General features: G+C 41.8%; 3 protein-coding genes across 3 annotated transcripts in view; all 3 read right to left on the bottom strand.

Annotated features, from left to right (window-relative positions):
• The window catches only part of LOC140931255 (uncharacterized), a 76,406-nt gene extending 67,103 nt beyond the window's left edge, over positions 1-9,303 (bottom strand). Inside the window, exons 1-6 of the mRNA XM_073381024.1 lie at positions 9,134-9,303; positions 6,605-6,769; positions 5,533-5,876; positions 4,827-5,076; positions 3,429-3,995; positions 2,982-3,143 (exon numbers count right to left, since the gene is read on the bottom strand). Coding sequence (XP_073237125.1) covers positions 2,982-3,143; positions 3,429-3,995; positions 4,827-5,076; positions 5,533-5,876; positions 6,605-6,769; positions 9,134-9,200 — 1,555 coding nt within the window. The 5' untranslated portion in view covers positions 9,201-9,303. The remainder of the gene's footprint in view (positions 1-2,981; positions 3,144-3,428; positions 3,996-4,826; positions 5,077-5,532; positions 5,877-6,604; positions 6,770-9,133) is intronic.
• Positions 9,304-12,020: 2,717 nt separating this feature from the next.
• On the bottom strand, positions 12,021-17,794 carry LOC140931260 (integrin alpha-2-like). The gene is made up of 4 exons (XM_073381028.1): positions 17,648-17,794; positions 15,315-15,494; positions 14,113-14,426; positions 12,021-13,038 (listed from the first exon to the last, which is right to left on the bottom strand). The coding sequence occupies exons 1-4, from the start codon at positions 17,733-17,735 to the stop codon at positions 12,790-12,792; spliced, it is 831 nt and encodes a 276-aa protein (XP_073237129.1). The 5' UTR covers positions 17,736-17,794; the 3' UTR covers positions 12,021-12,789.
• A 3,932-nt stretch (positions 17,795-21,726) lies between these two features.
• Positions 21,727-24,801, bottom strand: part of LOC140931257 (uncharacterized) — a 73,422-nt gene continuing 70,347 nt past the window's right edge. The window contains exons 68-71 of the mRNA XM_073381026.1: positions 24,351-24,454; positions 23,624-23,680; positions 22,888-23,073; positions 21,727-22,167 (exon numbers count right to left, since the gene is read on the bottom strand). Coding sequence (XP_073237127.1) covers positions 22,024-22,167; positions 22,888-23,073; positions 23,624-23,680; positions 24,351-24,454 — 491 coding nt within the window. The 3' untranslated portion in view covers positions 21,727-22,023. The remainder of the gene's footprint in view (positions 22,168-22,887; positions 23,074-23,623; positions 23,681-24,350; positions 24,455-24,801) is intronic.

Below are 24,801 nucleotides of genomic sequence, written 5' to 3'. Positions count from 1 at the left end.
TCAGGCCATCCTCTTTTTTTTCTCCGTTTAGCGTCGTCCGACCGATCCAAATTTTTAGCATTTTCAAAAAAAAAAAAGTAACGACGTAGTTAAACCATTTTTCACTTGAAATAACTCTTTTAATCTAAAAAATGAGCATAGTAACAGCGTAGAGAAAAACAGGAACAAAAACATGAACATTTTTCACGGTATATTGTGTATTTTGTTGATCCAAATATGTGAGTGTTAACCTTTAACGTCGTACTGGGCAACCAGGGCCTCCTATTCCAAGACTTCTTGTGATTTTTTTGAACGTTTTTTTTTTTTTTTTTTTTTTCAATCCGACCGACCCAATAGGGAGTTTAAGATACGGAGACTACGGACTACGAACTACGGCTGGACGAGCGTTGTCCTTCGTTTGTAGCACTGGGTTGAGTCGTGCAAATATAGAACGTTAAGATTGCACTACAGACAGTAGACTACGAGAGAAGAGGCGGAGTGGGAAACAACACGCAAAGATTTTCTTGTTTTCATCACAGTTCACAAAAATGCAAGTCACTTTTGCATGTGATCTTATCTTTAGAACAATGAACAAATTCTTTCATACTTGAAGGAAGCAATTACACGTAATTACTTCGGGTGAAATTGGTGAACAAAGTTTTGACCAGTTTTGGTTACACAGGTTTAATTTTTTTCGCCCACTTATGTCAAATATTAAAGAAATAGACAGAAATAGTAATAGCTCATTTATTAGATTTAGAAGGTGGATTTCTCCGACTACTGATTTGATGTAGTTTGAAGTATTGAAATGCCGAGTTTCGATTGTCTCGAAGATGTTTACATCATTTTCATTCAGCAAATGCGATACAAAAACTCGCATAAACAAATGTCACACAAGTAGAAAGACACACTAATCAGTTCGAACAAACATTGAAACTTTTCAAGTGCGAAGAGAAAGTAAATTACCTGCATGATTTCTCTTATCCTCGGCCGTCAATCTGAAGCTTATTTAAATATGGGCTTAGCTAGATAAAAATGTAGTCACAACAGTGGATTAAAAGCGTAAATCTGAGCAGAAATTAGACACAACTTACATATTTCGCTTCCCTCTCACTTAAAGCAGGTGAATTGAAAACTTTTTTACGAAAAGACGAGATTCTTGAATAACCGAGACGGCAAATACCCAAAATGTTCTCCGTAGTCCCGACTACGCGAAACAGCTCAACAACTCACCGTAGCCGCAGGACTACGCGGGAAAATTGAACAGTCACGTGGTTTTGATCATGCGCAGTAGCATGTTCATCCGTAGCCGTAGTCCGTAGTCGCCGTATCTTAAACTCCCTAATATCAGGAAACGCATTCGACGCTAAACGAAAAAAAAAAAAGGGGGGGGGGATGAGCCTACACTGGATACAAGTCATTATGATCAGACACGAAGATAGCAGAAGGGAAGGACTAGCAGGGAACATAAGAACCATACGAGCTAGTACACCTGTAAATAAGGTAAATTTAAAACTAAAATTCACTCCCGTTTGAAAAACTGGCTAAAAACTACATGTGAAAATACTTTTTTAGCACTACGTAAAAGGTGAACCAGCACCTTTCACAGATATAGAGAATACTTCACGGAAAGTGCGGGCGTAACAACCGTACGAAGCACTTTTCATGTGGTATTGCGTTTACATACATACTGAGACAGTCATCATTTTGGCGGCCTTTTTATTTCAGATCTTTCCAAAATGCTAAAATTTGCCGCTACACACCGCGAAATGACAACGACATCGAAATATCAGCTTATTAGTAAAAACGTTTGTTTAAAACATAATGAGGGTAAGGATATGAGGTAATCCAAGAACTGCAAGTAATATTAACTGTTTGTTCTAAATGCACAATTAAAAATGAATGAATTTATGTTAACTCGCCGGTATAGAAGACAAAGAAGCCCCGATAAAAAGCACAACTCAAGCTTACGTCTCATTCTGTTTTTCCCCTTCCGCCGTCGTTTCGCCGGCTCTCTACAGTTTACTTCATCGACAGTGAAACAAACGAAACTATTCCACTCCAATTTCCGAGATGTTTTTTACTTTTTATAGGAGAGAAACCCTTCGAGAAAAACTTTTCTCGTTGAATGTCTGCGAAGGGGCGCTGCAAGCGGCAAGCGCCTAGAAAAGACGGGAATTTTGGCGCGAAACTCACACACCTCTGTGGTTTCTTATTGGTCAGCATTAGATCCCATCGGCCGTAACCCCTTTCTCCCCTTATGAAATTTACACAAGGTAGAACTGTTTTCTGCTTTTATATCACACTTAGATGATATTTCAAGCTGGAAATGTTCATGAAAGTGCAAGTCTCTTCAATTTGAAAGAAAAAAAATTGATATATAAGACAGTACGACTCGAACTTTACTCGAACCCACGACCCAGGTGGTCCAGTATACTACGCTAACCACAAGACCACTGAGCATTTGCTGGATGGACGTAACATTAAATACTAGCATCAACCCCCCAAAAAAGAACCTAACCAGTTTCGAAACAGTGCTTAACCGTCATCAGTAGAGGAAGTGCTTAATCGGAACTTAACCTTAACCCTGTAAAAGCCAGTGCTTAACCCTAATTAGTAAAGGGGAAAACCACGTTGTGTGAATTTCATGAGGTGTCCGAAGCGGCTACGGTCGATGGGATCTAATGACAACCCTTCTGATTGGACGTATCATTTTTCTGACAAGTGAAAAACACATCCTTCGCTATTCTTATTGGACGTATCATTTTTTTTGAGGTGTGAAAACCATCGTTCGCTCCTCTGATTGGCTAGAACACATTTGCGTATGAAAATTTACGACAGAGCTCTTTGGTGAGTATTTCTCAGTCTGTATATAATAAAAAAGGAATACATAACACTGGAAAGAAGAGCAGTCGTGCGCAACCGAATCGCTCCATCGGCAAAAGTAACAAAATTGAGTAAGTTAATCAAACGAAATTAACAGTAAAAAAAACGTGACTTACTTGTTACTTGAGCGGCACATATCCGTTCACCACAGCCATCTTGACAACACATTGGAGTCTGACCTTTCTTGCAATCAGCATCAACGTCACATTCGTGTTCTATAAGTTCGGAACAGCTGAGAGGAGGACGTGGAGGAAGGAGAGGACACTTTCCAGCTTTACCTAGAAGACAAAATAAACAACTTGATGAGAAAACTCGTGATGAGAAAGCTGGGAATGAGCTGGACGGACAACCTCAATCTCACACGTCGCCGAGGAAATCTCAATTTACACCTTAATTAGATTAAACAAATTCTCCTGGAGATTCTTCAGAAAACTGTTACTGTATTGAAGTTCCCCAAATACTTTGTAATATTACGCAAAATGAAAACGTGATAACATTACTGACATACTTCATGTGCAGGTTCTTAATTACTCGCGGGTTTTCACTTACTCCGCAAAGATTACCTTTGCAAACAACGCTGGCAACATCTCTACTCTGGGCTCTAAGATCACCACGATCTGGAATTCTGTAAAAGAACTTGGAAGACGGCTGAGATGATGCAAGCTTGTAAAGGTCGGAATCTACCCCTCCACCAACTCCCACAGTTACAAGCTTCACTCCCAAGCTCTTAAGTCTTTTGGCAGCGGCAAGAATTTCTTGTCGATTGTTCACGGAGCCTTCGGGTACAAGAAGGATAAATGATTTGGGAGCTGGCTGTCTTACACCCCCAAATATTGTGAAAGTAACGTGGAAGGCTTCATCTATGGCAGAGACTTCGTTGACTTCATTTCCTTGCTGGGTGATACCGTTTGTCAAAGTCTGCACGGCGTCCTTGGTATTAAGTTGGTCCATCTTTAAGATCGTTGATGCAGTCTCACCGTATGTTACTAGACCAACGTGCACTTTCATGGGACCAACATCCAATGAATCGATAGTCTGGCTTATAAATTCCTTCATGCTTTGAAAACGTTCGACTGAGATGTTCTGGGACGTTGGTATTCCGAAAACAACATCAACAGGATCGGAACAAGCTGAAAGAAAAATACATTTGATTCACTGGTTTCACAGTTTTCGTTTTTCCATTATTGTTTGTGAAGCAAACACTATAAACCCAGGAGTCATGTCATAAGTATGTGCAATATGTCCGACAGAGTGAGTGTACTCTGTGGAGGTAAGCCCTATAATGGCTTATAAGGGGAGGCTCCGCCCGAAAGGGGTACCATTTTCAGGGTTCAGATATGCAAAGTGTAGGGATTTTACCATTTGAACCATATGAAAGAGTAGGGAAATCAATCATTTCGGTCTGTAAAAGGACCTAACGGGGCTAACAGACACATTTTATAGCTGGGAGAAAGTCTACACAGGGGCGGATCCAGGATTTTTTTAGGAGGGCGTGCACTCGTCTCTTGCTCTACTTCAACACCAATAAACTACATATATTTTTTTTTGGCAGAATACTAGTTGTATTAGAAAACCGAAGGTCATTTCAGGGGGAGGGGTGCGCACTCCCTGCACCCTCCCCCTAGATCCGCCCTTGCTACAAGACATACTGGTATAGCATTTTTTCATATTTCAAAGACGGTGCATTTACACAAGAGTTAAAAGGGGTGCAGTGTTCTTATCTAGGTATGTGAAAGTGGGTGCCTTTTCTGTCAAAAATAGTATATCAAAAGGAAAGGGTTGGACCTCGGGGCGGAGCCTCCCCGGTATAAAACTTTTTTTAGTCACCCCCCGGAGAGTTTAGTCCCTAATAGGACTGTTGCTAACAGTGGCTGATGTTTCCAGAAACTTAAATCTTCGGAGTCAAAAAATGTATCTCGTCAGTATATGGTTTTATTAAACGTTTGTATCATTTAACTCACCTAGACATTCCCGTTTAGTAAGCTGTCCGACCACGTTCAACATTTCATCGAAGGCCTTAGCGACGTACAGATTATTCTCATTCGATGCTATGTTGAGTAACTGAAATGGGTCGACACCCCTTCCAATTCCAAGAGCAAGTACGTCTATATCCTTGTCATGTAAATTTTGTGCTGCGGCAATGAGGTTATCTACGGCTTCTTCTGGGCTGGGTTCTGGTGTTTGAGTCCCGTCTGTTAACACCAATGCCATCTAGAGTGGTTTTAAGAGATTTATGTTAGTAATAAGGTCGCGAGGCTAAGTCATAAAGGAGAAAGAAGGCAGAAAAAGTAATTGTAGATGGGCATTGTCATTGTTTTTTCCTGGAACAGCTGCAAATAAATGCGCCGCGGTGGAGCCGGGAGTTTCATGCAAAACCGCATGATAAGGCCTAAAGAAGTGTGCACATGCCCCACAGTTCCCCAGGCCAACACTAAATTTGCATTTTCCTGTAAATAAGTTGCAAATACCATCTGTTCAAAACGCATGAGGCACCCTTGGCAAATCGCTTCTAGCCGCTAGTTATAATAACTGGAAAAAAGATCACATCGATCTGATTAATAGCAGTGACAGAATAATAAACTAGAACTTTAACAATATCCGCCTTATCCAAGGTAATGTTAACGAGCTAGCCCTTACATCCTTTCAAACATTAGTGACCTGACTTACCTTTTTAACGCCGGATCTCATACCACTTTCCACAGTAAAAATTTCCTGATTCGCCAATATTAAAGCTTTGTCAATAAAAGTCTTGCCTTTCGATTGCAAAATTTCTTCCACCTTTCGCTTGACATTAACGCCGTTGAGCTGAGCACCAGTAAAATCGTTGAATCTTAAGTAAACTTTTGGTTCCGTGCTGTACTCGAGGAACGCGAAGTGGGTTCCCTTTTCATGCACTTCGAATGCGTCAATGACGCGCTTAACAAAGTCTTTGATGAGGACCCAGTTACTCGATGATATGCTCCCCGAGCCGTCCAAAATGAAGGCAAAATCAACAGGAACGGGACAGTTGGCTGTGGGAAGAAACAACATGACTAACGTTTGTTAGGTCAAAACTGAAAAGGTATGCGTGACTATCACCTAGTTGTCCTTACGTTCTGGATGCTCTCTCCCGTTAAAAACAGTGTCCTCTTTCTGCGTTGGGCTTTCACAGAGAAGTCAGAGAAAGTTGTTGCTGTTCTTTTTTTTTTTCCTTGTGGCTTCTTAATACCAATGAAATAGCATCCAAAAGTCAGCACAATTTTGTTTGAAAGACCACTACCCCTATGGGGAAATCCGTTTAGCAGATTTAAAATTTAGAGAGGCAATTTCTTTTAACCTTCCCATATATGAAAGGAGGTCTAGGAGTAAAAAGGTTGCGGTGGACGCTAGTCTGCGAGCAAGCTCGAGCAAGTGCGAGGGGCGTTCTTCTGCGGGTCAATTTGCTCGCCATGAATGGAGAACTTGTTAATAGGCCCAGCGAACCGCGTGAGAACGCTCGCCTCCTTTCGCGTTCGACTCTCGCGTTACTTCTCGCGACTCCCCCAAATGGAGAGCTTGCACGCAGGCTACCGGTGCTCGCCATAATTTGAAAGATTGCACGCACACTAGGGACCACCATAGCCTTTTCACTCCTGGACCACATCATGTATATATATGGGAAGATTAAAAAAAATTCGCAGGCGAATTGGTCGCTTTCGGAAGGGTTCACTGTGACTAGAAATTCAGGTTTTATGGAGAAACTGTTATAAATGCCTCTTACTTTGCGGTACGGGTACCAAACATAAGAGTTGGCAGGCTTCATTATCATATGGCGTTGGACAACATTTTCGTCCAGCAGAACACTCTTGATCTGACAGACACTCATTATCCACGTCTAATGGACACTCAGTCCCATATTTGGTGACATTAGGACAAACGGTGTTCTCTGCAAGTTAAAAAAGAAGGGCATGCACCAAGATTTTAACCAGTTGTAATAAATAAGTGTTCACTGAGATTAGGCCAGTACAGTAAAACCCCGCGACTAAGAACCTGGATTTTAAGAACCTGTTAGGCTAAAATTTGCCAGTTAAGCCCCCTCTATTTAAGAACCTGTTTAGCCTAAAATTTAAAACAGGTTCTTATTGTCTAAAATCTATGAAAAACTTCTGCACACTTAGACAATATCAGATATGTCAACTGAACCACCAAATACTCTTAGCTATTTTCATATTTTTTTCTTAGGAAACTAAGAACCTATTTAAGAACCTACATAGCCTAAACGTGTGCTAACTACCATTTATATAAGAACCTAGCTGTTTAGGCTAACTTGGAAAAATCCAGGTTCTTAGTCGCGGGGTTTTACTGTATTCAATCTAGTTTGATTCAAAATTTACTTTTTTTCTCAGCCCTATTTTTTTATATTAGACAACGGAAGAACACATTTTACGTGCACAATAACCATTATTTCAAGAGGTAAAAATTTAAATTTAAAAAAAGGTTTAAAAAAGTTCAAAACTACTCTTAAATTAGAGTTGTGGTCATTCACTGTGGCAGTTACAATGATACATAATAGTAGTTTTTACTTTAAGGAAAATTAAGCAAGCAAATAAAAAAGTAATCTGTAAGTAAAAAGTAAGATCGACTAAAAGCATATGAGCCCTGCTAAAAATTGAAGGGGTAGCTGGTAGCTACAAAAAAAATGCAGAAAAATAAAAGGGACATACAGAGCTGCCAGATAATTAAGTCTCACTGTTTACATTGTACTCATTATCTGTTTTCTCATTGGCCAAGAGCCTAAAGTTAACTTGGGAAATAAGCAAAACCTACAGGTTGCACACGCAATGCATGATTTCCAGAGGCAATGTTACAATGTGTTTTGTGAGAAGATTTGACAAAACTCAAGATCCCAAGGGTGGAGATGTTTGATAAGAGCCTGCATGGAACCTAGCTCAAGGCCCACCACGAGATAGCCTGTTCCAGGCTGTAAGATAGTTGCAATTTCGCGAACCCAACTTTCTCAGAGCCTGGGCGCCCTCCATAATTATTGAAACTTACCCAGAGAAACCTGGGATCAAGGTTGCTTATAATAGTGCCGGCTACCTTTACAACTTTGCGTTCATTTGATGTTCACCTATGGTTCACCTGGATTCCTTGGATTCACTGATTCCATGTAGTTGAGGGAGAAAAAGTTTATTGTGTGGCAATAATAATTAAAATTATTTAAGGGGCATTAACATTATAAAAAAAACATACATTCACCCCCAGGGAAGGGTTAATTGACACCAGCATTTGGCCCCTGGGCAATCACAGAGAATTTGACATGAAAATAGGGTAAAATGTCAAATCCCCCTGGGTATGCCTGGCCCCCTCCCTAAAGCTAAACATTGACTGGTGCATTAGTGTGGCTTCATTTTAAGAATATGATGAAGGAAAATGTAGTAAGAGATAGAAAGTGACAACAGATTGTGGAGCAGTATTTTAATACTGCTCCACAATCTGTAAAATAATGCTTCTTCAGATGCACGTTTGTTTCACATTAAAGTGATGTTTCTGCTAAAGATTATGCTTATCTATGACTAACTTCCATTGAGCGGCCAAACTCCATTAACAGGCCACTTGCCACTACCTTGAGGGTGGCCCCTTAATGGAGTTTCAACTGTATTTGTTTTCTGAGTGTGACTGCCCGTGACAAGTCAAGTGCTGCAGATTTAGTGTTGCGTGAGGTCACGTCGCATCAGGTCACACTTGTAAACTTGCCGAGATTTTGGAGTATACAAGACGCAACATTGTATATTTTTTTAGAATTTTCACTGCTTAAATATTTACAGCATTTCTTTTGTTTCATTAGCGGTAAAAAACAACAAACACAGACTGATATTCGGTCATGAACACTCGATATACACTAAAGAACGTCGACAAAACTCGTTGTCAAAACCCTGCAAAACCTTGGTGAACGTGACTTAAACATTCAATTGAATTACTCAAAGATCATTTGATACAAGCAGCCACGTATTCTTTGGTTACTAAAGAAGCAAATACATCAGAGAAAGAGAGAGGTGATTGTATAAACAAAGGGCAATGGCGAAGGGCAGAAAATTCACCAGCTGGAGCACGATGCTGACACCATATAAATAAAAATTCAGCGCGCGGTACGGCAAAACAAGTAAAAATAGGAGATTGCCATGCAGCAAGCATGGAAATAGAAAAATACGATTCATGCCCTGTCATACAGAAAAACCTTCAAGTCAGGATACGTCTGGGGGAAAAACGCGTGAGATTTAATCGATCATACATTGAATACAGTACTTACGAGCCTTTAATCCGTGGATTATAAGTCCTATGGAAAACACGACGACTGTAGCTTTCCAGACGGTCATGTTTTCGAGATCTTGTCAATGTCAACACGAATTCTTAGGTCCTTGAAAAGAGCATGGCTTTGTCAGTAAAATGCTGGCCGCCCGCAAGTGACAGAAACAGGAAAGAGAGGAGTCTTTGTTGAGGAACTTGACACCAGGGGAATCTTTACACAATAGTGCCCTGTCTCTGGTAAAAATGGATGGACATGAAGTGATTACAGTGGCGCCCTGTGCACCGCAAGTGTAGCACGCGTAATAGAAATTTAGGGAAAAAAAAAGAAAAAAGAAATAAAATAAAAAGGGCGCTGGCTGCGAGAGAAGAGGACAAGCGCTTACCCGTTCGCCATATTTCATGGGCTTACTACCTTTTGAACTGTTTCTTTGGTGAGAGGTACACTGGCATGTAGGGCAAAACCGGAGGACCCTTATTCTGTATTTTTGTGGCTTGACATTAATCAATTGTTATTGAAGATATCTTTGCAAAATAAGGTTCTCAAAGAGGGGTATCCCGAAAAGGAATAAGAGCCGAAACTTTTAATCTTTATTCTTTATCTAGCCGCGAATACAGTCGTCTCTCCAGCGTAGCAAGAGGAATTGGCGGGCGAGTGCCGTAGTTTTTTGGCGGCGGAGTCGAGTGAAGATTGGGAGCAAGTCAGGCCTGGGAGCAAGTCAAAGGGAGTTTCTGATTAGCTGATAGAGGATAACACGTCAATCAAATGTTGCGACGGATTTTCCCTCGCGGCTCCGCCGTAGCCTGTTCACAGGCCGTCCATTTTCTCTTCAAGGTCCGTCGAGCGCGCGTGATATAAAACGGGGGGGATTTATTGACCGCTAGCGCAAGGGGGTAGTGGTGGGGGAAGAACAAAATATTATTTTCTCTTTCTCGCGCTCCGCGCTCGAAATGAACGAAAAGAAAAATAAAAATCTCTGTACAGGCTAGCTCCGCCGCCAAGAAAGTAAGCTACGTCTCTCCTCGCTACTCCTCAGGTAAATTAAGGCATGGGTCTCAATTTGCCTTAATTTGCTTTCTTCAAAAGTGAGGGGGTGGTCTATATCTAAGAGCTTTAGATGAAGAGACATAAAACTTTGCCAGCTAACCGCATTTTTAGTTTGTGTCAATTTTGTGCTTTAAAATTATGCAAATTAGGTCACGTGACCTCCATCGGCTGAAAAAGCTTGTTCTTCAAACGGCAACACTTTTTCGTGTGTCTTCAATTATTTTACCGGTTGTATAATGTTAATGCCGTTTAATGTATCACCTCTGTGCTTGGCCTTTTTTAGTTTAAAATCGAAGGCGTTAAGATAGGATACAATTGCTTTGGGGGACTGGGTCTAGTTGAAAAAGCCGTTTATTTTCTAAAACAGTAGAAAATTCAAAAAAGGCCAAGCACAGTCTTGTAGATCCTTGCATTAGACATTGTCCTAAACCAGTCCGGTTTAATAACTCACAACAAAAAGTGTTGCCATTTTTGTTTAAAGACTTTTTATTGTTTTCTGGCCGTGTAGCCTGCGTAGTTGGCGGTATTGTGTAGTAGTAGAGTGAGATTTGGCGGCGGAGCCGTCACGAGCGGCGAAGCCGCGAGAAATACCGGGGTTTTCTGGCAGGCGGTATTTCAACCGCCTCGTCCCTACTCCCTTTTTTTGGAACACGGCTCCGCCGCCAAAACTTTAATCTCGCACCCACACAATACCGCCGGCTACGCAGGCTACTGGCCGTGTAGAGTCAAGTGACAACATTTGCATAATTGAACATCACCTAATTGACAGAAACCACACATGTATGTATCTAGCAAATTCTCATCTTTCTACTGCTTACGTGCTCAGAGATAGACCACCCCCCATCACTTTTTTACTGAATCATTGGGGACGCATGCCTTAATTTACCTGAGTCGCCGATAAGGACGTTTCTCTCCCGCGAAACGTCCCAAGCGTCGGGGAGCGACGGAAGGACGGATGTACCGGCGATCCCGGCACCCCAGACTTTAACACTCAATACAGATTCTGTAAGGAGCCTATTACCCTGATTCTACATCAATGACCATTAATTGGGTAGAATTGGCGCAGGAGAATTTTTACAGTGATTTATCTTTTAAGTAGCTACCTTCCTTTACACCAATCTTGTTTAAACATTGAAGCCTGTAGATTTTCTGAGAGCTGAAACAGAAATTTGGGTATAAGGTGACCTAGCCTGCAAACCGCAGCCGCATTTCCGGTCGTCGCTTGAAAATGACGAAATTATTAACAGTTATACATGCGAAAGCACGGCTTTGGTCTGAGATTTCCCTGTAATGTCGACCGAACCGACGAGGTTGATGAGTTATTTATCACGTTCTCAAGTGAACGTAAAATTTGGCCATTTTCACGTCGTAGTTGTGCAGGGATGGCAAAGAAATATACAATAAAAGCGTGAATCGAATGGCCTTTTCATAGAGCTATTAATCGTAATTTCCAACATTAGATAGAGCGCGCAAGAGAGCACTCGCGTTCGTGTTCACGAACCTAAACGAATCAAACGACGAATCTGGTGATACACAGTTTCTTTGGACCTAAGACTGCGATCAATTTAAACCAATAACTGGTTACCAGGTAACTTAAAATAAAAACGCGTACTATAGTGTAGCCATATAAAAAGCTCTAGTTTTAGAGTATCTTATCATCAAATTGTAGTCAAATAAAGGGAGTAATCAGAAAGGCAGGCACCAACGTCTAGGTGTCTGTCTTATAGAGGAGTGTCCGTTAAGAGAACACGATTCAACATTCTCAAAAAATTGAATTTTATAGATCTTTTTAAACCGATCATACCACCTCTAGTTACTTAGACTTAGCAAGAGGAACAGCTGAGAGAAGGGCATTAGTAAAACTACGAATAAGCAGTCACAAACTAATGATAGAAATAGGCAGGTACAATCAAACGACAAAGGATAACAGGCATTGCCCTTTTTGTGGATCCAACGTAATAGAAGACGAAGTTCACTTTCTTTTTTAATGTCTTGCATACTCTATGATTAGGAATCAGTAAATTTTACTATTAAGTCAAGAGTCCGATTCCAAATATTACCCAGTTGCCTATAAACGGTTTGATCAATGAACTGATGAACTCCTCTAATTACTTCATCAATATACAATTCACAAAATATATTTCAGCTTGTTTTGATGTTCGTGACAAATTATTATCAAAGTATGTAACGTAACGTAATTCATACGAAAATCGCTCTAAGGACTATGTCAAACGTTTGAACTGAGTTTTTGCCCGTGTACGGTCCGTTAAGTTATGTTCACACTGAACCGGATAACTTTTGAGCCGCACGTAAACCAGAAGTAATGGTAACAGGACTGACTGGAGTCCAATTCGGTCTGTAATCATACGCGCGCGCGTGATGGCGCGTACTGTCCAATTACTTAAGCATGACGCGTACTGTCCTATTAAGGCTGAAGTCAGGACAGTTGATAACCAATCAGATTTGATAATTTGTTATAGTTATGATTAGTTATAGTATAGGGCTTCAGTTCACACATGACTACGGTGATTTCAGCGCAATTTTCGTGTCGGTACAAAAAGCGATTCGGTATAGTGTGAATATAAGCCTTAAACAACACTGATACTAGTCTACTAGTAGTTGCAAGGCTCTCTCTCCAGTTTCTTTAGCTGAGTCAGAAGCTCGTTATCCACTTCATTCCACACATAAACATCACTAGAAGCTATTTCAACCAAGTTCATTAAGTTAACCGTATCTTCCATCTCTGGGATGTTTATGGACTGCACTAGGATGCCAGAGTCTTTTAAAGCACGAGATGCGGCTTCCAAGCGATGTTCTTCTTCGTCTTCTCCCAAAATTCCGTCCGTGAAGACCAGGAGTACCTGTTGGTCAAAAAAGCAACCTAGGCTGAGAAAACAGCCGACATTTTGCAACACCACCACTGATTCCCCGCAAGATGACGTCTGAGTAACGACTGCAGAAATTCCATTCCCATGACGTGTCACTACCCAGATCTGGATAGCGCCTCTGATTGGTCGTGCCGCAAGGGAAATTAGCTTCAACCAATCAGAAGCACTACTCGATCGCGACTGCGCAGATGTGGGTAGTGACACGTTATCAGTATGGCAGAATTTCTGCCTTCGTTTCTCATCTTAAACGTCATTTCGCGGGGAAATCAGTGGTGGCATCAGCAGGTTTCGTAGGCTAAAAGCAACTAAATGTATCGAATCAAATCATTTTATCGAAACTGCATAAAAAATCTAGCTCTCAATTCTCCACTAAATCCTCTATTTCGGGGTAACGACGTCTGGGATCGTCTGTCTGGGCAGACATGCATAATTATGATTAATTTTGGTCGTTGGCTACCACAAACGATGCCACGAGAAATCTCTGCGCCAACCTTAGCGTGTACCTATTTTTCCCTGAAGTATACAGAGTGACAAATAGCTGGTATTGCAGTTAACAGTAGTTTTGAAAATAGAGAAACGAGGCAAAATTCTACAGTGTATAAACCTCGTTTGGGCGTCTTTTTAACCAAGTAAGACTCAAGTAAGGGATAAAAAATTCAATATCACTGAGTAACAATAACAACTGATGGGTTAATGATGCCTGATGTTGGTAGCACCTGGAAACATATAAAAGACAACGGTTTTCCTTTTTTTTATGGCGAACGAGCACTAATTGCCAAATTTCGTTTACAATAAATCATATTAGCACAGGGAAACTAAGGTCAAGAATGGCTATGGTAAAAATTGGATACTACCTTGAAATTGTAGGGTCGCTGTTTTCAAGCTCTGTTGTTGTACCTGATAACCATCTATTAAGTCTCCTCTTATTTACAAATTCTCTTGGTTTTTTCTTATTGGCTTCAACTTCCCCCCTTACCGTTCATGTACACCCTTTTTCGCAATTTTACCATGAATAAAAGTTTAAGGACTTTAGATTTACAGCAATACCTTAATCGCTTCAGGTCTTCCTCCACTGGTTTCATTAAACATGTCCTTGGCCAACTCAAGGGCGCTAATAAGAGGTCTAATAATCTTTCCACTCGGCTGCTTTGGTGTAATGCTCTCGATGATTCTCTTAACTTCCTTTGGCGTTTGTCTTCCATTAAACTTGAGCAGCAACTCGCTTTCCCTTTCAATTGTCCTCAGCGCAATGTGAGTGGACTTCTTTGAGACTGACATTTTACGAACAACTCTCGTTATGTTTCCCAGAACGGTTTTGTAGGGCTCAAACACGATGCCGAGATCAACTGGTACTTTGCACCCTGAAATTAAAACCATGACAAACGTTTTCATGAGAAACTCAGCAAAGAAGGTCATGTCAATTTAAGGCGCAACTTATGCAGTTGCGAAAAAAAAGCTTGAAAAAATTGAGGTTTTCCGGCATTTTGCCATTCCAACCCAGACCTTTAGCGATACTGGTGCAGCGCTCTTACTAATGGAGCCTAGTAGCAAGCCAACTGGGAGCTGGTCATTATTAATAAGACTCGTAATATGCCCGGGAAGCGGAAGATAAAGTTGAATATATGAATTTCATATATTGGCTCTTTGGCAGTAGTTTTACATGGTGCTGTACGTAGTTTTCTCCATTTGACAAAAATGAAATTCATTTTTGTCTAAATAGAACTTTGGCCTCTTCTGGGAGGGAGAGGGTTATGGTCCTCGTCCACTCATGTAAGTGGCGCTTTGTGATATAATCCTATGGATGACGAAATGCGTTTTGACGATCCCCTTTCCCCTCAAAATCGACCCAAAGTGATGTTTAAAGGATATATAAAGCATTAGACGATCGAAGAGTTCACACACAAAGGAGTGATTCAAACTGAAAAGGGAGCAAAACCAAAAAGCTTTAGCGATTTCGACGGATCTCAGAAAACGAGATCAGATCTGAGTAGTGCGTTTAAGTGGCTGATTGCTTCAACCAATTAGAAGCATTACCCAAATCTGGGTAGTGCATGACGCGTCATCAGTACGGAATTTCTGCACTCGTTTCTCAGGCGTCATTTTTTTTTTTTTGGGGGGGGGGGGGGGGGAACCAGTGGGGGCGTCGCTAAATGTCGGCTGTCTTCTCAAGCAGGACCGGCGAAAGGGCCGTACTCAAGAAATTTTTTACTCTTTCTGTTCCACAGCTGTTCATGATTGAAATAACTTACATTCTGAATAATTGACAGGAGCAACGCACTTCATATCACAGCCTCTCGAGCAGCACTTCAAAGAAGTCTCGCAATCTTCGTCTTCAAAACATTCTTCCTCGTGCTCTGATAAGAACAAACCCTGTTGGCAATTCACCGCTGGTCTCTGGTATGGACAGTCTCCAACGGCTTTTCGAAGGCCTGTGAGATTAAATTAAAGAGATTGTTCTCAAGTATACAGAGTATGTCTCCTCCTCACCAGATACTTATAAAAGTTTAGGCACCTTAATATCCCATGTTTACACAAGGGAGTCTGGTATTTTGATTACACGATAGAGTCTCAAGTAGATTGAGAATGATCAACCGGAACTGTTGTTGACAGTGACTGACGTTTCGACAACCTGTGCGTTAGTCATCTTGTACCATCTTCAGAGTCAAAGTGAGTTGTGTCACGTCAGTTGATGGTATTATTAGGTATTATTAGGCTGTTATTGAAGTACTATCGTAAACCTGGTCGACACAAACCTGAAATTTTGCAATCATCATAACGACGTATCTGGCGGGATATTTAGGATTTTTACGAGACTTTTTTGCATTGATATCTCACTTGTTTCACTTGTTTCAGTTCAATTTTTAAGAACGGTATCATTTAAAAAAACTGCAATACTACGGACTTTGAACCCTGGCGACTAGCGAAACAGCAAGGTGATTTAAGGGAATTACACTTGAGAATTCTGTCATGTGAATCTGTCTCCACTTAAGGTGCTGAGATAATATTTGATACTTTTGAAGTGCGATCAGTGTTTTTCTTTGACTAAGAAGTTCCTGGCCTGCGGCTGTGTAATAAAAAAATAAAACGGGTAAAATCTCCGACTGGAGCTTTTAGACCTTTGTTCAGTGCCAAGGGGAAAATGGCATGCAAAGTGAATTGAGAAGCGCAAGTTGAAAAACACAAGAATAAATTTACAAGGACGACATCAAGAAACGTTAATGCGAACAAAAAGGAAAGTGGGACAAGTCTGAGTCAGTCGACTTGTCTTTTAAAACAACTGTTGAAAGTGCGTGTTTGAAAAGTCTTTTTTTCTGCGATTCGACTTTTTCCAGATTGCTCAGGCTCTTTCAGAAGGGTGGTTATAAACATTGCAGGATCACAGAATTTTGTACAAAGGCGGAACAGTAATCGGTATTGTTTTTTCGGTGACACTTTTTTTAGTTCGCTTATCATTTTTGTTCGTTTTTCGTGATAGACCGTAAGAATGTTAGGACAACACAAGTAGTTAGCAAGACCAGCGCGCCTCTATCTACATTTCAACAACTGGCAAATGGACAAGAATTTCTACTAGGTAATCAGAAACAACACTTTTCTGTGCACGGTGTCATGTTCGTGAATTTTAGCACCAAAAGTCATATGTCTCTTAAAGCGCATCAGAAATTTCTTTACTTGTTAGGCTTCTGTTTTCAGTTTTGTGTATTTCAACAACAAAAATCACGTGTAGAAAAGGATTTGGTGTGAGAAATAGGCTCGTGTGTTTACGTATATTTCAGCTTGAAACAGCAAACACCATAACAATTTGGAATGCAAAACTGCCGGCTGGTGTACCGCTAGCAAACAGGCACAGATAAGTCCTTCGGGTAAAAGACCCTTCTTTTCTTCAAGCGCAAAGCACTTCCCCCTCTAAATTTTCTGTTACTGCGAAGAAATTGTCCCTTTTGATACTCGTCCCTCGGAAAATAATCCCAATGGACTCCTCGAAAGTTCGAGACCATACGTGCCTTTTAGAAAAGTATATTTTGACCTCAGATTTTTCATAGGACACAGCACACAATCAAGCCAGTGTGAGTTCAGTGTCAAGTACTCAGTGTATATAAGCTAAAGCATACCCACTGCTAGGTAAATTCTGGTTTTAGACTGAGAAACCCGGAAAACACTTTTTTTCTTCCTTTCTTGAATTCTTCCCCACCCCCTCCCTGCTCTTTTACTCGCGCAATTTTTTGCTCGGTCTTTGACTCTCGTTCCTCAATCTTTGCTCCTAAACCGCACGGAAACGCTTGCTAAGCAGGCTACAGGGATAATAATCTGGCATGAGGTAAACGAATGCTTTTAAAAACTGTTTCGAAGACAGGGTTTGTGTGCATCGAGGGAAATAAACTGGACTGTAGTCCTCGACACGGCCGACAGGCCCGATTCGAACAACCTCGGAAAGAACATTCCACGGAAAACCTCCAAAGCTTTTAACAAAGTTATTTCTTACATCGAAGATCAGGGGATTCGTTGATTCATTTGAGCGGTACAGCCATTTTTTATCTTATGATTATAACAATAACGAGAGAATTAGTCAGTATTTAATACGCACCTCTGAATACACCCCGCCTACATTCAACTGCAGTCGGAGTAACTAAAGCCAATGCCAACACCTGCAACACCAAGGGAAAGACGTTCATTTTTTACTCGTTCGTCTTTCAGTCTCCAGTAACCTTGTTTCGACGACGACTGATGGATTCTACGAAGGGAATATTCTAGATAGTATCAGTTATATTGCTTTGCCGTGCCGTGGGGGGCAGTTAATTAAAAATGGCAAAGGTTAGAAACAATATATCATTGAAATATGCCAAAATAGCACCACTACAGATGTCGCCTTAATTTTGATGAAAGAAGCAAATCATCTGAGGATACTCCTTGTAACCCGGGGGAGGTCCGGATTCCAAATGAGGGGGATGATAGAAGGATTTTTTTGGGGGGGGGAGGGGGCGGTGTTTGAGGTTTTCTGATTCCTTGATTTTTGGGGGTGGAAACGTAACCAAGTATTTTTTGTGTGAGTGTTTTTTCAATAAAAAAGTGATTTTTTTTTTCTTTTTGTCTGTTTGTTTGTTTCTCTTTGCGTGTGTGTGTGTGTTGGGGGGGGGGGGGGGAGGGGGAGGGTTGGGGAAATATTATTTGGCTTTGATTGAAGCCCTGGGGATATTTTTGCCCCCATTCCATCACTGATCCCGGTCACTTCAAATCCAAACGGCACCCCTCCCTGGTACCGGACAGTATCTCGAAAAGAAGCAGGAAAAAACATTGTTTTTGCAATTGTATAAAAGAAAGGAATACTTTTTTCTATGGAAGGTATGTGATTGAAGGAGATTGAAAGAATAAAGGTTTGCTGACTACAGGAGCAACGCATCTCAACATTGTTGGGTAGAGACCCTCGGGGAGATTTGCAAGAGCTTAAATCACTCATTTGTCTTTTTTTCACTACAAACCTGAATTAAAGATTAGCCACGGGAACAACGAGTCATTTTAAGTAGGTTCCATTTTGTCTACAAACTACAAAGCCATCGACCTACTCAATTTTAGCCTGAGTATTAGGCGTTTCTGGGGCAAAAGGGGAAGGAGAGAGGCGAAAAAGGGGGGGAGCGTAAGGAGAGAAACCTTCCCTCCTCCCCCTCCCCCCCTCCCCCCTCTCACATCTCCTCTCCCCTCGCCCCTCAGGAAGGCCTGATGCTCAGGCTAACTCAATTTATGAGTCCACAACTGCTTATCTTCATCGCACTTTGTTTGGATCTTCAATAAAGCGGCAATCAGTCATTAAAATGCACTCTTATTATCTTTCTTTCTTTCTTTTTTTTTTTTTTAAGAAGAAGCAATTTGGCACAATATCAAATTGCTTTTGTCTCTCATCGATGAGCCTTGAGAGCGGCTCAATAACTGAAACTCAATAACTGGATGATGATGAAGTGTTGAAATGTTTTAGCTTCTCATGTTCGGTAATGGAGCTAATGCTAGTTTCTGGAAGTTTCTCTCGCCAAAAGACATTTTCCCCCTCGAGAACAGAGTCAAAATTGTCCCCCCTTGAAACTTATTACACAACATCGAAGCCTGCGTAGCTGTTGATTTTGTTGACTATGCCGTGAAATAAACTTGAAGTTTAGAAAAATCTGTGATCGTGCAGGGACGGTTAAGGCCTGTTTCAAACGTCGTGCTACTGCCGTGCCGAACTCAATTCAAAGCAAATTCGTTCCCAAGGTTCTCTCCTACCCGTCCAGTCCCTGGTAACGAGGTTGAATTGATAGAATTTTGCACGGCAGTGGCGCGACGTTTGAAATCATTCAGTTCAGCAACTTGAATTTATTTCGACACAGCAATTAAATTCGACAGGGTCTGCTGTGCTACACGGCAGTGGCACGGCTCGGTCTCAAACTTTGTGCTATTGCCGTGCCGAACTTAATTCATAGATTACAAAAATGTATGTTTAAGTGTTTTGACTCTACTGCGCCTGACTGCGACGTAGCATCGCTCCATTACAAAAGTCGCACCGAAATCACCGTTCTTAGGTGTGAACTGTAGCCCTGTCCGGTATGGTTTTCGTGCCGGTGCAAAAGCCATCCGGTAAACATGACACAACATACACCACATGATCAAAATAACAATATGTTTTTAAAAAGTTAATTACAAAATTATTCCTGTAAAATCTGAGCCTGCAACACAAGGAAATCACCTACCCTACATCTCAGCTCAATACCCACACCTCACGTAACCCTGCTGTCTAAAGACCTCAAAGGACCTGTTTACACGGAGGTGGGGGACCCCAGGGAGGTGAGGTAACCTGCTTAGGGGGGTAACCCGCCCGTCCATATAATCTCTCCTTTTAATTTGATTACGTTTACATGATAGGTGGGGTGACCATTAGCCTGAAATTTATCCGATTGCTTCGAGTCGTTTTCTCCTCTCAACTACTGAGGGAGTAATAACGACTCGAAGTAATCGGATGAAATTCAGGCTAGGGTGACCATATGTGGGATTATATGGACAGGCGGGTCACCCCACCTTAGCGGGTAACCTATACCTCGCCTACCTTGGGTTCCCCCGCCTCTATGTAAACAGGCCCTTAAGCTCCGAGTGCACCAGCATGTCCTTAAGACTTTTAGGTCTACGGAAAACCACCATAGGGGGTCCCCTGCAATCAGGTTTTTCAATCTCGTCATCCCGACCCAAATTTTTGTTCAGTCCCGTAATCCCAAGGGTTGTTTTCGGCATCCCGTGCATACTTTCAATCTGGTCCCGGATCTCGCCCCCATTTTGCTTAAAATCCCGAATCCCGACCTTCAAATCCCGTATCCCAAAAACCCCAAAAGGCTCAAACGCTGGATAGTGCTATCCACCGGATAAATCACTATCCAGCGGATAGGTATTAGGGAAACCAATTCCGTTACCCACTGGATAGATTTTCATCTCGTGGATAGCGCTATCAAACGTTTGAACAACCGGGCCGGGTCTGAATGACGTCCCGGCAAATTCTTGAACTACAAGAAGATGAAGCCTGTACTGGATCTTCGCAATGCTTGAAAGCGCTGTATGAAAAGTGACCAGAAACGGAATTCGTTGACAGTTAACTGCCTAGGACGGACAACTTTGGGCGTGACCAGCACAAAGAGTCGGTCTTAGAGAGATGTCAGCCAAAAAAAGAAATGAAAGAAAGGCAGGGATCAGGGATCAACTCTAAGTGTCCGTTTTACCGAGGTGTCTGCTAAGGAATTCAGCTTAGGATTTCCTCGTATTCTATCTTTTTCCCTTCGAACATGCCCCCTAACATAACCGACTGCTAACGAGTCAACTACAATTCCTCTGCACGCCTATCAAAAAGAGCATCTGTGGAACAGATTCGGCGTATCCTCAGCGGCTCAGGGCCTCACCATACGGGACACCCTTCTTGTAAGCGGTCGGGTAGCACAATGTGTGAAACAAATGCAGGTGTTTAACCAGTGGCCAAGACTCAGGTGACCTCGACGACCTCTGTTGCCGAAGACTGCCGTGATTTTATGTCGCATTAGTGCCAGGTAGTACCGACTGCTATGTCAGGCAACAGGCCCTTTGCTGAACTTAGTCACGTGCTTGGATACCACTTAATAACGGCTCGCAGGATGGCAAGCCATCTGAGGGTTCATTCCGATCACAAAGCTTTGAGTACGCTCCGAGTTACTCAAACGGAGCATTCCTAGTTTAATCATTCTCTTGAAAATCAACCGAAATGACTGCATTAGGAGACCTAAAAGACGTTTTAATTAAACAAGGAAGGCTTCGCCCGATCGCATTCAAAGCTTTGTGATCTGAATAAACGCTTGGATTGCTTGCCATTCAGCGAGCCGTTGCTAAGTGGTACCCAAGCACGTGACCAAGTTTTGCAAAGGGCTAGCCAATTCGGCGATTGAAGTCCCACTAGGGATGAGAACGTTTACACTTAAGACACGAGAGGACGGGACCGAATTAACTCTCGCAAAGACTTATGGGACCCTTACTGGGGACATGGAAAAAATTGGCCAATAGCTGACCGGCGCGTCACTGGTAACAGTCCCAGAATTCTTAGCGAAAGTTAACTCCACCCAGTTCCCCTCTCGTTTCTTGAGTGGCAAATGAGGGGAAGTTGTTTAAAAGTAAGCGACAAAATATGTATAGGGTTCACGTTAACATTTATTTTAAGCTATAATATAGAACACACAAAATAAAAATAACAGCATAAAGTGTCGTTGCTTGGAATCCGTAAATCTTTTCTAATGACTATTATCGTGATCGTAAATACGAATATCGCTCACCTGCTTCAACAAAATCACCTAAGAAGAACAAAAATCGACAACCGCTATAATAAAAGAACATCTAAATGTTCCAACTTGACCTTTTGTTTCTTTGCGCTATAATAGTTTAAGCAAATTCGACAATGTACAATGTAAGAGCCGTCTCTACGGTCAGCAGCTAATACACAAAGCATACGGGACCCAATTCAACTGTTAATTGCGAGTCCACTTGACTTTGCGGTGCCCAGTCTACTATCGGAAGGCTGTTTTTCCTTTTCGTAGACACTTCGATGGTCATTTTCTTATTTCCATTCTGTGAGGTCTGCAAAAAAAGGTGACATTAAAAATCACGAGTGTCCAGTGTATTGGTCGGGGATTAAATCCCGAAATCTGACCTCGAAAACAACCCAGGGACCCGTTTATCGAAAGTCCCGATAATCAACGGGTCCGGAAAGCTGTTGTTGTTTACATTCAAGATCGAGCTTTCAGTAGTTTTGCAGATAATATGACACAACTGTCAAAAACAAAACAAAACGGACTGGTTTGTTAGCTAGGACCTGAGCTTTTGTTCAATAGATTTTGATGTGAACATTTGATAACAACCCGAAAAGTTAACGGGGTGTTAAAGAAACGGGCAACAGTCTCCTAGTATGGGATGAGTACGTTTCCCTGTCAGGCAAGTTACTTCATACTCAGAGCAAGTCAATTTTATATGTAAGAGCTGCGTGTTCTGAGCTGCTTGTCCAGAACACGCAGGAATTTAAGTTTTTTTTTTAAGTCTTGCGGTATAACTGAATTTTTTTCACGGTCATTTCATCTCCGTTATCCAGTATGTCAAGAACTTCCAATTGTCAAGCTCTCTGACTCTAGTTACCTTGAGTACTGAGCTTACTTCAAGACTGATTTAAGTGTTGACAGCAATTCATCAAATTACAGTGTTTAAGTCCCGTCAAGTCAGAAGTTTTTCCGCTGCTTTTTTAACATATAACTGCGAGGATCACATCTACACGCGCATCTTTCTTAAAGTTCAGGAACTACCTACCTCAGTAACATCAAGGTTGACCTTGTCTAAATCGTTCAACGCCACTTCATTTTCGCCTTTCAGATCAACCATGCAGCCAGTCTGCGCGCTGCTGGATTCAGTACAGCTGTAGTTCATTTCCTGGAAGGCGCTCCTGCTTAGGAGGCGAAGGAATTTCAGTTGTACTGAGTTCAGCTTGTATTCGATCTGAAAATCAAGTGAAAAATACGGGGCATCAGATATTAGGACGCATTACGGTAGCTATGAAAAAGGAATTGATGCACCATACGCAAGTCAAACTAAACGGCGACTCGTCACAACTTCATTGGCATGCATACTACAAGGTGCAACTTCCCATCCTCTAGCTACAATCATTAACAACCGTCTTGGGACATTTGCATTTCTGGGCGTTTTCCAATTCACACAGGCCCTACCCCTCCACTCACCCACAAATAATGTTGAACGCGTGTATCCAAACTATGTTTTCCGAGTTTCAACATTGTATAGGGTAGGGGGTGGGAGGGGAGTAAACTGCAAGAAAATTTCGAAAAGGATGCACTGTTTTAAGAGGGAACCCAGAATGACAGAATGAATTTGAATATTGCATTACTGTCCCAAGGACTTCTGTCCATGATTGTCGTTAACGACCATTTTAGAGAGCAGTCAGGCCTAGCTAATTCCAGAAAGATTTTCTCATTTTCAAGACTCAAAGAGGATGGAATTTCCTACTGAAAAGAACTAAACTAGTAAGAGTTACCGGTTCGTCCTCGTTTGTCCATTTTCCAGGTCCAGTTTCGTTTGCACCAACAACAACCTACATGAAAAAATGCAACATTACTATCAACGAAAAAATATAACAGCCGCTAAATATAAACCACTGATAATGGCTGGAGTCTTGTCAGCCTGGTCTCTTGGCGATCTCTGAGCTCGCCGTGACGTCACCGAGGAATACTTGCCACGCGTTCTATCAGCCACACCTAACCAGACTTCGCGGGGATAACGGGTCCAGGCTCCAAGATAGCGGGGAAAGCGGATCACGAAAAGTTGCGCGAAAACCGCAAGGGGTCTGGGGAGAGAGAGTAGTGGTGCCTGTGAGCATTGTTTTCAATACCTCATTCCGGTATACCAGCTTCCTGTATACCCTATGATTGGGCAATCATTGTGACAGTTTTTTTAACACTAACGTCAATCATCTGGCTTCGCGCGCTCAGTCTAACAAACACGTCGAGCATGTGAAGCCCTCCTACACCGCGCCTTTTGACGTTATGACACTTGACATTTTGACTCAAGAAACGGTTTTTCTGGAGGTAGGCGGATTGAGGTATTTAAAAAGATGCTTACAAGCTCTTCCTTGCCGCTATACGTCGCTCATTCGGTATTTCACTGCTCTCTCGCTGTTTTCGCTAGTCTGCACAGACTGCGAGCCTGGCACAGTCTAGGCAAGAGAGAACGGTCTAAGCTGGACTCTTGCAACTATTTTTTACCTTGCTCTTGATCGGGTTGACACAGGTTGCTTGTTTCTCAAAATCGCAGTATACTTTAACAGCATCGCTGCTGCATCCCTCGTTTGGATCGATCGTGTACTCACCTATGATTATAAAGAGAGACTACACGTTATGAAAACAGCCTTGAAAACATGCTTTCCTGAAGTAAGGCTGGTCTAAACAAAAGCTCTCTTGCAATTGCCACGGAATTTAATATACGGAGAACGCTGAACGCCGCTTATATATTTTTGAAAGGGGTTTTAGGAGAGGTTTTAAAAGAAGAGGCTTAAATATGAGGGGTTTATAACCGTAACAGAAAGAGCGCTTTGGAACAAGCTATAACAGTGCTGATAAAATGCATCATGGTTTTTAATGAAGCTTCAAAATGTCATAATCAATCGAATTCGGGGGCGTATAATTGGAGCTAGAGGGGGGTACATTGATTACGTCT

The sequence above is a fragment of the Porites lutea genome, chromosome 3 (assembly GCF_958299795.1).
Source record: "Porites lutea chromosome 3, jaPorLute2.1, whole genome shotgun sequence".
Lineage (NCBI taxonomy): Eukaryota > Metazoa > Cnidaria > Anthozoa > Scleractinia > Poritidae > Porites > Porites lutea.
Note: the sequence above shows the minus strand (reverse complement) of the source record. Positions and strands in the feature narration are given on the sequence as shown.

Bases quoted from the DNA above. Each gene is read 5' to 3' on its own strand.
- LOC140931260 (XM_073381028.1), bottom strand. From the start codon at position 17,735: ATGAACGTCTTTCCCTTGGTGTTGCAGGTGTTGGCATTGGCTTTAGTT. The intron at 15,495-17,647 runs GTGCGTATTAAA...TTAATCTCACAG, and splicing joins TAGGCGGGGTGTATTCAGAG to GCCTTCGAAAAGCCGTTGGA. The intron at 13,039-14,112 runs GTATTGCTGTAA...TTTGACCAACAG, and splicing joins GAAGACCTGAAGCGATTAAG to GTACTCCTGGTCTTCACGGA.